We start from the raw sequence: 14,341 nt of genomic DNA on the forward strand, positions 1-14,341 counted from the left end.
ACAGGACAGCTTGATTTTTTAGATATTATATTAAAACAGTGTATGATATATGACAGGAATGCAACCTATTAACTGTTCACCTTAAAAAATGCACTTCTATTCAGCTAAACCTTCTATCTCCTTAAGAAAGGTGGCTCTGCAGAAAGACAGGTCAACTCTTCGCTGCTATATAAAGTTGAGGGTTAAAATGCATAAGCTGATGTGGGAGACTATTTCCTGCTGAAAGAAAAGCCCTTTAAACACTAGAACCTCAAATCTAATTTGTCAGCTTATTGATGCTTCCATGCATACTTGCTAGTGCAAAACGCCTCTCTATGAAGCCACTACACTGAAAAAGTGGTCAATGCTTCCTAGTAAAACAGTTAGCATGACCTTACAGTAAAAGATAGAGAACTCACTCACTCACATAGCATTTGAAATTCAAAATTTCAGGTGAAGGACTAGATCCTTAATAAAATCCATCTGCTATTCTGGAAGCACAGGCTGGACTTACTGGAGTCAGTAAGCATAATTTTTATGTGGCAGACTTAAATGGGGGAGTGTACTAATTAAGAGTCACCATTTTTTTCTTATGCTTAAGAGAAAATGTTAAAAAAAATGAAATCATTGGGCACCACTGAAAACATAATCCTTATAAACTGGCCTTTGATAAGCTTGTTCCTAACACACTGTTTTAAAGAGAGGAAGGAAAACCTTATTTGGCAACTGAAGTCACCTCTACCAACCTAAACAAGGGGGCAACACAGCTCAGAATGAAACACTTTCAGCTAGGTCTCCCACAGACCATCCCAAAATCTAGAATATAACACTCTTCCAGGTGGCAGTGCCTCTACTCTGAACTCAGCCACTCACCACTCCATGGTTATAATATTTCTAGAAGACCTGCTGGGGAGGAGCATACAACTTAATTACAATATATTACCAGCTCTAATAGGCGAATAAAGCAAGAACTGCCACAACAACATCGATCGCTAAAGTGGCCTAGGCTTGTGCAACAAACCCAACAGACATCCAGTTTAAATGTGTCTGAAGCCACAACCAATGGGAACTGGGACTTGTAAACTCTCAAAGAGTTGAAACTAAAAGGCAAACTCAGAAAGCATTTTCCATCTGGCTCAATTAGCAGGGTGCAAAGGACAAGTAAAAAAAGTAGACTGCTGTAATGCACAAATTATTCTTATTTTTGTTGACTACCAGTGGGGAAAAAAAAGGTACAGGTGCAGCCTCAAAGGGCACACCACCTGGTAACAATTCTTTCTGAAGCGTGAGACACAGTCACACTGCACAGGCCACTGTTGCGGGGCGTGGGAGAAGACAGAAAAGAGGGCTCAAGCGCTTCAACCCCTCAGAAGTGAAATATATTATTGTTAAGCCTTCAATACTTGATCTTCTTTTTGGAAATTTTTATTTATTTCCAACAGACAGGGTGAAAATAACTTTTTGGTAAAACAACGAGGTGGCTTTTGTTTGGTCAGCCAGTTTGGGTTTTTTAGTTTGCTTTACCTACATGTGTCCCATGTTAATAATTTAGGAAAATATCCTTTTATTGGTTTGCATAGTGTCTCACTTAGCAAGAAATGGTAAACAGATAAAGCAAATGCACCTAAGAAAAAAAACTCCAAGCTCTACTTTGCTGCTGAAGCTTGGATATAACAACATTTTGCCTGGAAAAGAAAGCCCACCTATTGTGAAAATGTATTTACCAATCCCTGCCAAAATTTTTAACAGTAAAGAAATTATGTTAATTCTGTAACATTTTATATTAAAGCTCCCACCCTAAAAGGAGCTCCTCAAATAACCAAAACTGCCCATACAATTAATAAAAGCTAAGTTTTTACTCCAAGAAGAAAGAAAACGCCACTCAACGAACCTACAGCAGGTCTTCTCTTCATTCATACTGCATTGAAGGACAACAACGTCCAAAGTCTCCTTACAAACTCCACAAGTGTTAAATACAGAATGTGAATTTCAATTTAATAAACAAGTACTTCAGGAAGATTGCCTTTGACCTGTGTTTTCACTTCTATTTTAAAGTATCAAAGAAACAACGTACTTTTCAGGGCCTTTTTATTTCTTACTAATGTTAAGATTTCTCAAGGTAGCACGCAGAGCAGCTTTTAAGCCCTGAATTCCTCTACCCTTAGCAAAACCCCTTAGTCTGACCTTAAGGCACTGTACTATGATTTGTTACGATTTATAACCCGGCTCAGTAAGTGGAAATCTGCAACCGTTGAATGCAGGTTTTAACAGAGAACACAACTTTCAGCATTTGAAACTGAGAAAGGTGAAATACACAATTCCATATTTTTATTCACACTGTAATTTTAGTTAAATCGGCTTTGTTCCCATTAAGTCATAAAGGAAAAAGAAAGCATCATTCCATTCACAATTCAACACAGCTGTGTACGACTGGCTTCAACTCCAGGCCACAAGCCAGGAACTTCTGAGTTCAAGTCTGGCTCTGCCACTGACTTTCTGTGTGGCCTTCAGAAAGCCTCTAGATTTCTCTGCTGATCTTCTTCAATCTGTACATTTACCTTACAGATGAGAATGGCACTTGCCTTGTTTGTGCAGGCTTTCCTAAAACAAAAAACCCTTGAACTGACTTTGAGAGCGATTTTTACTACAGCTTTAGTGGCTTAAGGCCCACTAAGAAGCCTCAATGTCACCTGACAACTGGCAGTTTTTTAACTCCATTAAGTGCCAACATGCACATTTATATACGTACATCAGTGAGACTCAAATATAAAAGATAGTAAGTTGGGAAATAATTGTTTCTAAAGTTGTTAAAAAAAACCACAATGAAAAAATGAAATCCAAGTCCTCTGCTGTAATCAAACTTACAATGCACCAACCTACAGCCCCGTTCTTGCTAACCCACTGAAACAGTGATGAAGTTTGTCTTTAACAGGCTGACACTGAACGCACAAGGCATGCACCACTCAAGCTCAAATGATGAGGACAACTAGTGTTTCAGAATATTACTTCAACAATAGGAAAATGGCCTACGAATGTGAAGGGGAAAAAGGATTTAAGCTTAACCAAGAAACTGAAACATCGAAACATCATCTAGAAGACAAGTTTTCTTAAGAAAACGATCCAGGGAAGTTAGATAAACTTAAGATGATCATATACTTGCAAGCCCATCACAGAAGAGTTTCACTTCATATTATCTAGACTGAAGTAGAATGTAACGGAACCAACCTCAGTTTCTCCTCAACTACAATGATCCAATCACGCAAACACAGCCCATCACCTCCGAAAGAGTATACACTGCCTTTAAAATCACACCTGGGAAAAGAACTTGTCCCCAAAACTTTACCAAGATAGGCTGACTTTCCAAAAATTGATCTGTTCAGTTACTCACTGTGTAACCACAAAGCGCTAGCTCAAAGAACTAAGCAACTGCAGCTTTATGGTAAGCTAAGCTGGCAATGAAAATCCAAGATCCTCAAAATTTAGTTTCCACCTGCTTTCACCTTTTTCATCTTGTTTTACCTGAAATTTGTTAAGAACACATTTGCTACAGTTTTTCGGTATCAGGACATACAATTTACTTGCAGAAATTGGTAAATGTAAAGCAAAACTGTCTCTCAACACAGCACAGTAAGTTAATTCAGAATACTGATTATTTTGTGATAAGAACAGCCCTTCAAAGGACTTAATCAGAAACAGTTGTTCCAGAATAGCAATCATGCAAAGATGAAGTGGTTAAATGCAAATACAGAAAGCTTTTGCACAAAGAAGACTAAACCAATTCAAACTGCTGAAAAATTACCTGCAGGTAAGATGTAATGATTCTCCACTCCACGTCACTTACTAAAAATTTCCACAGTAATTCAGTTGTTACCAAAACATATTTGCTGATTAAACTCTAAGTTAGAGAAATACCATCATGAAGAAATATATCTAAACAATTTACTAGGAAGATTAAATCTTTACCCAGATGAGATTTTGGTTTTAGCTTCCTACATAACACCACCATCAGCATGTTTCCATCAGATGAAACAATCACCAATCGTACAGCAAGGCCAGTACATCAGTTAGCAAACATTCCTGCCAGGGTAACCTAGATCTGCCCGGGATAGGATTACAGGACATTGGTAAAGACAAAATATAACAAACATAACCCTAAATCTCTCTCTCAGCACTGTTTGGTCTGGTTGAGATGATCAAACAGATAAACAGAACATTACCTGCACAAGAACAGAAAATTTATTTGACTCTAACATGAGACTACTTAATTTAGAATTCCCTTTAGTACTGCTGACTTCTGTAGCACCAGCCAGAGCCTTCTTTGACACAAGGTTCAAAAACGCTTTTGGGGTTTTGTTTCAGGTTAACCAAGTATTTTTACAGGCAACCGGAACCTAGTCAACATTTATATTCTAATCAGTGCACATGAACTTGGAATCACATCCACAAAGAAAAACAGAGCTAGATATAGAATGACACGTGTGTAACTTAAATAGGATAACCCCTATTCACAGGCACTGTATTTTTTAACCATTTTATTTCCAAGATTTTTTTTAGTATTAACCACAGAAGCTCCTTTGAATAAAGAGGGTAATCACACTAATAGCATCCAAGCATAGCCTAGCAGAACAAGAAAGGTTTATTTATATAGTCTGAACTAAACCCACAGAAAAACACACTTTCAAAAATTCACACAGTGTTCAGGTTATCTTACTACTACTTTCTGTTTCACAGGACGAGTTTTTGATGCACATAGGAATAACCTAGGAAAGGACATTAGCTAAGTTTGGCTTCCTTCTTCCCTCCCCTGCATGTAGAAAGGTATCCATTTTCATTTTTATCGTCCTCAAACTTTCCCCAGCAGGAGGCAAAACAGCCTGGAAAAAATCCAGCAAGACCTAGCAGATCAGAATTTCCAAGCATTAAAATAACAAAATTCACTTTTATGTTGTGATTAAATCATCCTCCCTACAAATTGCTCAGCAAAAGGCTGAGCATAAACATGCTGTATATTTAGCTGGCGAAGTGACACATCAGAATTTATCAGTCTCACTTAAGTCGATGAAGTTTTCATTAGTAGTCACCCTCTTCCCAAAGAAAGCTATTTTGTATAAAAGTTTATCTAGAGTATCAACACAGAATTAGAACCACGTGTTTGATATCAGTTCCTGAGTCTAGTAGGATTGCTTAACTTAAATGACATACAATTAAAAATATAAATGTTAATACAGAAGCTGCAACAAGAACATAAATGCTGCTACATGAGGACTCTAATATTAAAGTTGTAATTTCTTCTACTACAAACAGTAAAATTTAAACCTGGTGAAAAAAACCCAGAAGAAATATGGAAGACTTATTTTAAGGAATGCTTAAGTGACACAGGAAACTGCGTCCTGGAGAACTGGATGGGTGAGGCATAACCAAGTTCACAAATGGAGACTGAACCATGATGACAACACATCAGTGCATATTTGCCACAGAGCACACGTAAAATGGGACAATTGAGCTCAACTCTAATTAATGGTTAAGCGGCATTAAGAAAATGTGTGTTTAACTCTTCCTGTTTTCACATAGGTCAATGAACTCCAAAAGTTCAAAATCTACACAGGCTGTGGTGTGTACATGGTTAAGAAAAAGAATAAATTCCAGCTGTCTCACTGCTGCTGCAGCTTTGCAGGGTCTCATACACACAGCGGCAGTGCCCAACAGCCATTATGAAATTACAGATGGGACAGTAGCTTATGATTGCGCTATTTGACAAATGCTGTGCTTAAGAACAGGAAAAAACAATACCAAAAATACTACAAGTAATTGCCCATTGTTTTATTTTTCTAAAAAAATATTTCTTCTCTGATTCAGAAATGAAGACAATATTCAGCCCAAGTTCAAATCAGGTTTTGGGCTCAGCTGTTGTACTCATATCTGTACCTCAGGAAGCCCTGGCCCTGCATTTAATAAGAACACTGGGAAAGATTAGTTCTCTCCCCTTATTTCATAATTTAAGCACGCACAATGGAGTTTTGCATACTCTTAGGTATTAAAAGAATGGCCACCTTCACGTAAAAACATTAGCATCTTTCTGCTTTCTAGTTGCAGAAGTAGCTATCCTGTTTAAAGCATATTCAACTATGATGGAGCTTAGTGTCAAAAGAATGGTTTTCTAACACACACTAAACCGCTTAGTCATTTGCGAAGAACATTTGTAGCCATAAAAATAAAATACAAAAAAGCTCAAGTGTTTTTTGCTAGACTGCTGCCCTCCACTATGTTTTACTGCTCTTATTTGAGCTACCTCAAAATTTGTTGACCTCCCCTACTGTTAAAAATGCTTTGAAGTCAAGGCCTCACAAGTATCATCCCTAAAAAGAGAAGCACTCCCCTGCTGGCATGAAATAAAACGCAGTTGTATCTTGATGCTTTGTTTTGATTTTCTTGTTGTAGTAAATTCCAAGACTGTGTTTCAGTCTCAATTTAACACAAATTTCTGTTACTACGTGTGCCTTGTATTTGTAAGCATTTTTTCCAGCTATTGATATGGAAGTACTTTTAGATTATTTTCTCTGACTAGCATCCACAAGCATCCATTTAATTTAATTCAGGCACAAACTGTCGCACTGAAAGGAAGAGCACTCAGCTCCCATACTTACTACCTGCGTTTTTTTAACAAGAGCCCCCTCAGTATTTTCTCTCCAGGTGTATTAGCACACACTTTCCCACCCTATTTAACTCTTGGTTTGACTTGTTCTGCCTTTAAAGGGCATCTTGTGTCTTACTGAAGTATTTTCTCTTGGGTAGCTGAAATAACACCAGGGTTCGTATCTTGTTTTATGTTTTCCCACATGACTATAAAGGGATAACTAAAAGTAGTCCTGGAACTACAATGTTTTGAAAGAGGATCAAGGTTTCTCTTTTAATTTGCCCATGCTACAATATCCAAATCTCACATCAACCCGTTCTTAAGACATTACTTTTCAGAAATTACTATAAATATATAATTCTAGCAGCATCAGAACATTTCAGCCTTGAACTATAATGCCAGCATACTGTATATAGACAGGAAAATATACTTTAAACATGCATAAAGCCTTAAAAACTCCCTTAAGAAGCGTGTTGATGGCAGCACATAGGCAAAAATATGAGGGGTTGCATATATTCATGCTACTCCCCAAATAAGAGAGAGAAATTGATGTCTTCTTGGATTGGAAGCCTATGTAGAAAGGGAAAAACAAGAGAATTCAAGCAGTGAAAACCTCTGAATGTTCAGCTCTGCAACTGGAATTCACCACAGATACAGAAAGGCACCATTCCTCTTGTGCCATTCAAAACCATTATGGCACTTTCCCTAAAACAGAAGAGAAGTATTTCCAGCATACAGTACTTTTTCTCTCCCAGATGCCTCTGCAACTGCACTGAACACCAAAATGGCCAAAAAGCGTTATCTTGACACCAAGTTCAGTTACCTTGTTTGACCATACTTGAAATACAGCGCATGCAATCATACAAACTAAATGCCTGTGTTCCAGCAGCAACTAAAGATGCTGTTTCTTGAAATAAATACTGAACTTTTCTTGCTTTGAGAAGCAATAAATTTTTGTATTCATCTAAAGCGAATTTTACATGTTGGTCAAATTAACACCACAGCAATAATTACAGCTAAATATTTAAAGTTTAGCCACTTAAAATCTAACTAGCTTCCTCAGCAGGATTATTCTAAGCAAAAAGACGACTTCCTTCTGTCCTGACATTACACATCACCCTTTACAAGACTTTCAGGAAGGCTACAAAACAAGAACCCAGACACCCACACCTGATCCCCCTCACAGGACATGAAGCATATCTTTTTAGGCCTAAACATCCTATGTATCTTATCTTCCTGCCTCAAATCTTGAGTTGTTTAAATAGGAAACCAATACTTCACAACCTGAAACAGCTCTTAGGAAGGAGGTAGGTTTCTTCTATATCAAAGTATAAAAAAAACCAAACAAACAAAACCCGAATTTTTCAGTTCCTAAACAGCTGCCACTTGAAAGCAATATCCAGTGGGCAGATTCCAACAAATATTGTTCAAAATAAACTGTAAATTAAACTTCTTACCTTACATCCTGATCACCAAAAGGAAAGCAGAATCATACCGATCAGAATCAAATAATTCTGCTTCAAAGTGCAAGCCACAAGTTTTTGCAGGGGTACTAGGAAAAGCATGGATAAAAATTTTCTTCCAACAACACGCTAATTCTATAGATTCTTCTTCATTTATAGATTTGGACGCTTTCTGCTCTAATCTGCCACCTGTTAACAAAGAGACAAAAGTCTCAACAGGTTAAATTTAGCCAAAACTAGCTGGCACAGACTGTAAGATCTTAGAAGTTTCTTTCCTTCTCAGCAGGACAGAAAGCTGCTGAAAGTAAGCATACTGATTTTTCAGACACTTGTTTTCCCCTATTTTTTTTTTCCCATTAGAACTGCAGACTGCTGTATATTGAAGCTCAATGGCAATAAGGCTTACCTTGTCAATTATTTCTCAAGAATCCCTTAGATGTAGCACAAAAAACTCCAGGGGCTCTGCTGACTACAGGCTTCCCTGTAGTTTTCCACATACCACAACAGTCTGCTTTGGAAAGGGACTGATTCCTGTAGCTATCAGTAACAACTGCCATACAAATGCAAATAGAAAAATGAAATAAGCTCTGAACCCACTGTCATCACTGACAACTGAATGAAGCAAAAAAGGCTCCCCCACCCCAAGCTTCAAGCCGATTTAATAATTGCAACTTGAGTCAAGTCTCTCAAAACGATTTTAAGTATTTTGTTCCCTTTGTACCACACGAACATACCGAATGCAAACAGCATTGATAATTGCCCAGATTCACACTTTTAAAACCCTACCATTTCAGAGGCTGCAGAGTTCTCAACACACCCTGCACTAAGATTTCATGGGTCAAAGATATATTTGTGTGAGGAATTATTTTAATTGATCCTATTCACAGTGCACTGTCTCACAAAGCTACTCAGATGCTGGACAGACTTTGTACTGGAATCGCTTCTATTATTCTCCATCACTGCTTATTATCTGATCCATGACAGCTTCTATAGCTACGAGCCATTGCAGCTATTAGAAAATATCCTGCATTCTGTCTTCTTAACAATCAAGCTATAACAACACTTACACAATTTGGAAGTGTGCAACACAATACAGTAATGTGTGAAGATGAAAAATGCACAGGGAAGGTGAGGACTTTCTCAAGTGCAGATTCTGCCAAGGCTACATTCTACAATACTGACAACCCAAGCCAAAATTTAGGTTTTTATTACTCTCTCAGTTCAGCCATCCTACGCTATAGCAATTATCACATAACTTGCACAACTGATGTTTTGGTCCTGTAAGAACTAAAACTGAAAATACTACTACTGTATATTGTATTTGAAAACAGTTTACTATCTAATTAAGTTTGCCAATCAACAGGTATATTCAACATATTCTGGCTACATCAGGGCCTCCACTAAGCCCAAGAAGGCCTTGAATAATAAAAGCCACCAGGTTGCATCAGGTCAAAGACACAAGACGTTTTTATAATATTCCCTCACACAGGTACAGGCCAATAACAACAAAGGTGTTAATTAACCCTAAACAGGGAGAATATATTACTTCATACACGAAGTGGATTATTCATTACTACTCAACTTCGTAAGACCACAATTATCAGAACAATACACTCCACCAAATTTGAGTGGAGTTCTTTTTTACTGTCCTGCTCTAATTTAAAACTAAAAACCCTTTTCTATTTCTAAAAGAAACTACACGTATTGCAGAATTATTTCAAATATTTGTTAAGTCAGTGAAAGAAAAAAACCCCTGGTATATACTGCTATCAGACTATAACGAGGATAGCCAGATATATTTTCAGCAGACATATCCGAATCTATCTCCTCCATTTGTATTTAAACGTATGAATATAAGGCGACAAAGAAATACAAAATATGACCCATCTTGCAGGTTTACAAAGTCGACCTGCAAACCATAATCAAAGCATAAATACACTGCAACTTGTAAGTACGTTCATATGATTATTTGCATAATTATCTGCTGCTTAAATATCCAGCTACAAAAAATATCCCAGCCCGAGTATCAGGAAGGGTTGAAGTATACCAACACAGAGAAATTCTTTCATTTAACCTCACAGAAAGGAGCATTACATCACACTCTTACAATGCAGGAGGAGGGGCCTGTTCTCAGAAAGCAAGCTGCAGCTATTTCTCTCCAATTTTCTGCTCGATTCTGGAGAGAGATGCAAAAATAACTTAGATTTAAACACTTAGCAACACAGAACACGGGGGGGGGAAAAAAAAAGAAGAGAGAGCAAAAAGAGAGCTTTGCAGCTCCGTTTAGTAACGTGTAAAGGAATACTGGTTTTATAAAGAAGAGAGGAGCCTGCAGGGCAGGAGCAGCCCCTCCCTGCAGCCGCCGCGCCGAGCGGGGTCCCCGGGGCTCTCCCGCTCCCGGGAAGGGCGGCCCGGGCCGACCCGGCAGCTCCAAGAATGCAAACCCGCCTCGACATATGCAAATTTTTGCAGCAGATTTAAGAGCTCTGGGTTCTGTGGGGGGAAAAAAAAAATAAAAAAATTTAAAAAAAAATCGCTGTTTAAAAAGCCTCTGTTTAAATAAAACGCTCTTTTCAGAACTGTCTCGTATTTCGCCAGCTTAAAAAACACCGACGATCGTTTGCGCTTTGCCTGCGTTTTAAATTACAAATCTCTTCAAAATCCACGACACGGAGACCTTCTAAAAAGGCCGAAAATTGCACTAAAAGTGCTTCACGCGTCAACCCGGGGAACCCGGCGCGGGATTCGCGGTCCAAAACGCCCCCGCGAAGCCCCGGAGGCGCCCGGGCTCCGAGACATCGAAAAAAACAATAATGAGAGAAATGTGCCACTAACCTCATAAAGTGCAGCAGTGCTTAAATCCAGCGAGTTGAGGCATACAAGGTAGAAATGGAAATGAAAAAAAGATCCAAAAATGAATTCGTGTTTGGTTTTTTTTTGTAGTTTTTTTTTTGTAGTTTTTTCTTTTATTTCCAATGTTCAGAACCCAGCAGAGACTCCGTCGGCCATTTTGGCTTGAACTCCCTCTCTCTCTCCTCTCGCTCCCTCCCTCTCGCTCCCTCTTGCTCTCTCTAAAGGAAGCAGCTTTTTTGTGACCTTCAAATAGAGGCCGGTCACGTGACGCGGGGAGCTGTCAATCACGCGCCGGCACCGCCCCCTTCCCCGCCTTAAAGGGGCAGCGCCCCGCTTCGCGCGGGAGGAGCCCCGAGCCCACGATTGGTGAGGGGGGGGGGGGGGGGTGTTGAGTGTGAATTGTACTTTGGGGCTGCACAACCGATAAACGCCCCAGCGCCAGCCCCGCAGGAAAGGGCTCGGGGGGGCTGGTCCATGAGAAGCTCGACATGAGCCGGCAGTGTGTGCTCGCAGCCCAGAAGGCCAAACCGTATCCTGGGCTGCATCCAAAGAAACGTGGCCAGCAGGGCGAGGGAGGGGATTCTGCCCCTCTGCTCCTCTCTTGTGAGACCTCATCTGGAGCACTGAGTCCAGTTCTGGAATCCTCAACGTAAGAAGGATATGGAGCTGTAGGAACGGGTCCAGAGGAGGGCTACAAGGATGATCAGAGGGCTGGAGCACCTTCCATAGGAGGACAGGCTGAGAGAGTTGGGGTTGTTCAGCCTGGAGAAGAGAAGGCTCTGAGGAGACCTAACTGCAACCTTCTAGTACCTGAAGGGGCTACAGGAAAGCTGGGGAGGGATGTTTTACAAAGGCTTGTAGTGACAGGACTAGGGGGAACGGATATGAACTGGAGAGGGGCAGATTTAGACCAGACGTAAGGAGGAATTTCTTCACTGTGTGAGTGGAGAGGCACTGGCACAGGTTGCCCAGGGAAGCTGTGGCTGCCCCATCCCTGGAGGTGTTCAAGGCCAGGCTGGATGGGGCCTTGGGCAGCCTGGTCCAGTGGGAGGTGTTCCTGCCCATGTCAGGGGGGCTGGAACTGGATAAGCTTTAAGGTTTCTTCCAACCCAAACTATTCTGTGATTCTACGATTCACCGTTTAAGTCCTAGAATCCTGGACCTTCTACATGACGTGCACACGAGATCCAGGTTCAGGACAGAACAGCAAACTCAGCCTCTCCTACCGCCTGGACTGCTCCAAGTCTGAGGCTGCAAGTTCGGCTTTAGATACTCCATAGTCTGTTCCCACAATTTGCACAGACAGATGCTCCAGCAGTTCAAAGAGAGAATACCAGCAGATTGCAACATAAAAAAAACCTCCAGACATTACTTGGGACACGCAGAACCAGCACAGAAGATGGTTCAGAAACAGGGTATGGTAACATGAGTACGATTCTGCTGCGAGGAGACTTGCTCCTGTGTCAGCCCAGCCAGGTAACAAATGCTGGAACTGATCATGTAACAAAACCATGCCCGGCAAGATAACCGACAGCAGCTCCAGGCGCTCACCGAGCTCCCTTGGGATCAAACCCTTCAAATACACAAGTGTTTCATTCTGTACAGTTTTGCATTATCACTCTGCAGAGAGTAAAAAAGACAACCCTAGTAGTGAAAAACCACCACAGAACGAACCTAACTTGAAAAGCCATGGGGGCACTCCACAGGAATGGATCTCGGGGGCAGAAGCTGCAGATCTCATGAATAAGAATAAAAATCATTCATGCCTATGACTGCACTACATAAGCCACTGGCTAAACCTGATGCTTCAAACAATCATCAGGAGGCCACAAACGGCTAACAGGGCTCCAGTTTTGACACACTGTGCTCCTGCCACTCTCAGGATGAGGTACAGAAACTCAAGTGGGGATTTTTGACAGGATGACAGCCTGCACCCTATCCTCTCCAACCTTTGTCTCTGCAGGCCCAGGAAGCTCTGGAAATAGCTAATGCCAGCGGAATTTACAGGTAATTAATTAAATAAAAGCAGCAAGATGCGAGCTATTCAGGTCGCTCTGTCTAAGCCAGAGCAGACTGGCCAGCTGGATGTTGCAGCAATTTTTGGCAGCGCTAATCCAAACACAGCAATTTAAGAAATGCGGTGGAATCTCAGGGAACATGTTCCTAATTTGTGGCAAGATCCGAAGAGAACGCCACAATTGCTCTGAACATCTAAAGACAAAACCCAAACCAACTGCTAGGCATCTGATTTACACAAAGTTTCATAGAAGCAAACACACACCCATGTTGATGAAACAGTTCCCTTCCTTCTGAAAAATCACATTCAGTGTTGCCACTGCATGTTCCATACATGCTCACACCGAGTTTGACAGTATGCGCTAACCTATAGATCACTTTACTTCCTCTCAAAAGCCAAATTGTTTTGCTCAGACTTATAAATCCTCTTAACTTCAGCAGGGCTTGCCAGCTCTCCATTCTGAAATCCTGGAAGCTTTTACTTCAAGGAGTTGGTAATACTGCGATGAGCTTAAGTAACCAGCACTCAAGTGAGGTGCTGTGCATCAAGTGTAAATCACTGCTGTAGAAGTTCACCTTGTCTATGTTCTATTGTCAATATTTTTAAATCAGAAAACTTTTCTGGGGACAAGCTAATAAGCAGTGAAGCAAAAATATTTAGAGAGGCCAGCATATGCAATACTTAACTGCAGCATGGATAAAACATCCTGGGTTATTTAGTGTTCTGTTAAAAATGTTTAGGCTATGGAACTAGGTTTTACCTTGACTGGTTTGTCTTCCATGAAGAACCATGGACTCCACTTGACAAGGTGAAGATATTTTGTCTCCTTAAAATGTTATTTGAAAGCTACTTCAAAATTATTATTTTAATATTAAAATAAAAGCCTTAGCTGAATTTTTTCAATTAAGCTAACAACTGAAACATACCTCATTCTTTTTCTGTTCCTGTTGGCACATTCGTTAAGACATGTCACAAAAAGGTTTTTTTTGTTTGTTTTGTTTTGGGTTTTTTGGTTTGGTCTGGTGTTTGTTTTTTGTTGTGCGTTTTTTTTTTAATGCAGCATTTTCCAAACCAAAACTGTGGAAGCAGCATCATCCCTGTAGTTCAGAAAACAATGGAGTGGAGCATAAAAATACACAGCACATACAAAGTCTGTATATCCCTTTTGAGAGGGCAATTGCACTTTAAATCCTAACCATTAAACTTTCTGATGCTAACAGTGCCGCTAATAGCCAGTGTTAATAGGTTATATCCTTGTTATGTGCTACTAACTTATCTGATTACAAACACTTCATTTCTAAGCACCTTCCATCTGAGGATCATAAAGCACTTTAAAAACTGTAACGAAGCTCCACAGTGCTCCTGTGAGGGTAGTATCCAGTATGAGCAGACACA

General features: G+C 40.1%; 2 protein-coding genes across 15 annotated transcripts in view; one reads left to right on the forward strand and one right to left on the reverse strand.

The window, feature by feature from the left end:
• The window catches only part of MRTFA (myocardin related transcription factor A), a 506,306-nt gene that overhangs the window by 212,394 nt on the left and 279,571 nt on the right, over positions 1–14,341 (forward strand). The gene's annotated exons all lie outside the window — the stretch shown is intronic.
• TNRC6B (trinucleotide repeat containing adaptor 6B) overlaps positions 1–14,341 on the reverse strand; it is a 133,951-nt gene that overhangs the window by 65,068 nt on the left and 54,542 nt on the right. Inside the window, exon 1 of one of the 14 annotated variants that reach the window (XM_069855362.1) lies at positions 10,912–11,188. The exons of the other annotated variants lie outside the window; for them this stretch is intronic. Coding sequence (XP_069711463.1) covers positions 10,912–10,916 — 5 coding nt within the window. The 5' untranslated portion in view covers positions 10,917–11,188. Of the gene's footprint in view, positions 1–10,911; positions 11,189–14,341 lie in introns of those variants that run through there. 14 annotated transcript variants of the gene reach the window in all.

This window comes from Phaenicophaeus curvirostris, chromosome 1 (genome assembly GCF_032191515.1).
Source record: "Phaenicophaeus curvirostris isolate KB17595 chromosome 1, BPBGC_Pcur_1.0, whole genome shotgun sequence".
NCBI lineage: Eukaryota > Metazoa > Chordata > Aves > Cuculiformes > Cuculidae > Phaenicophaeus > Phaenicophaeus curvirostris.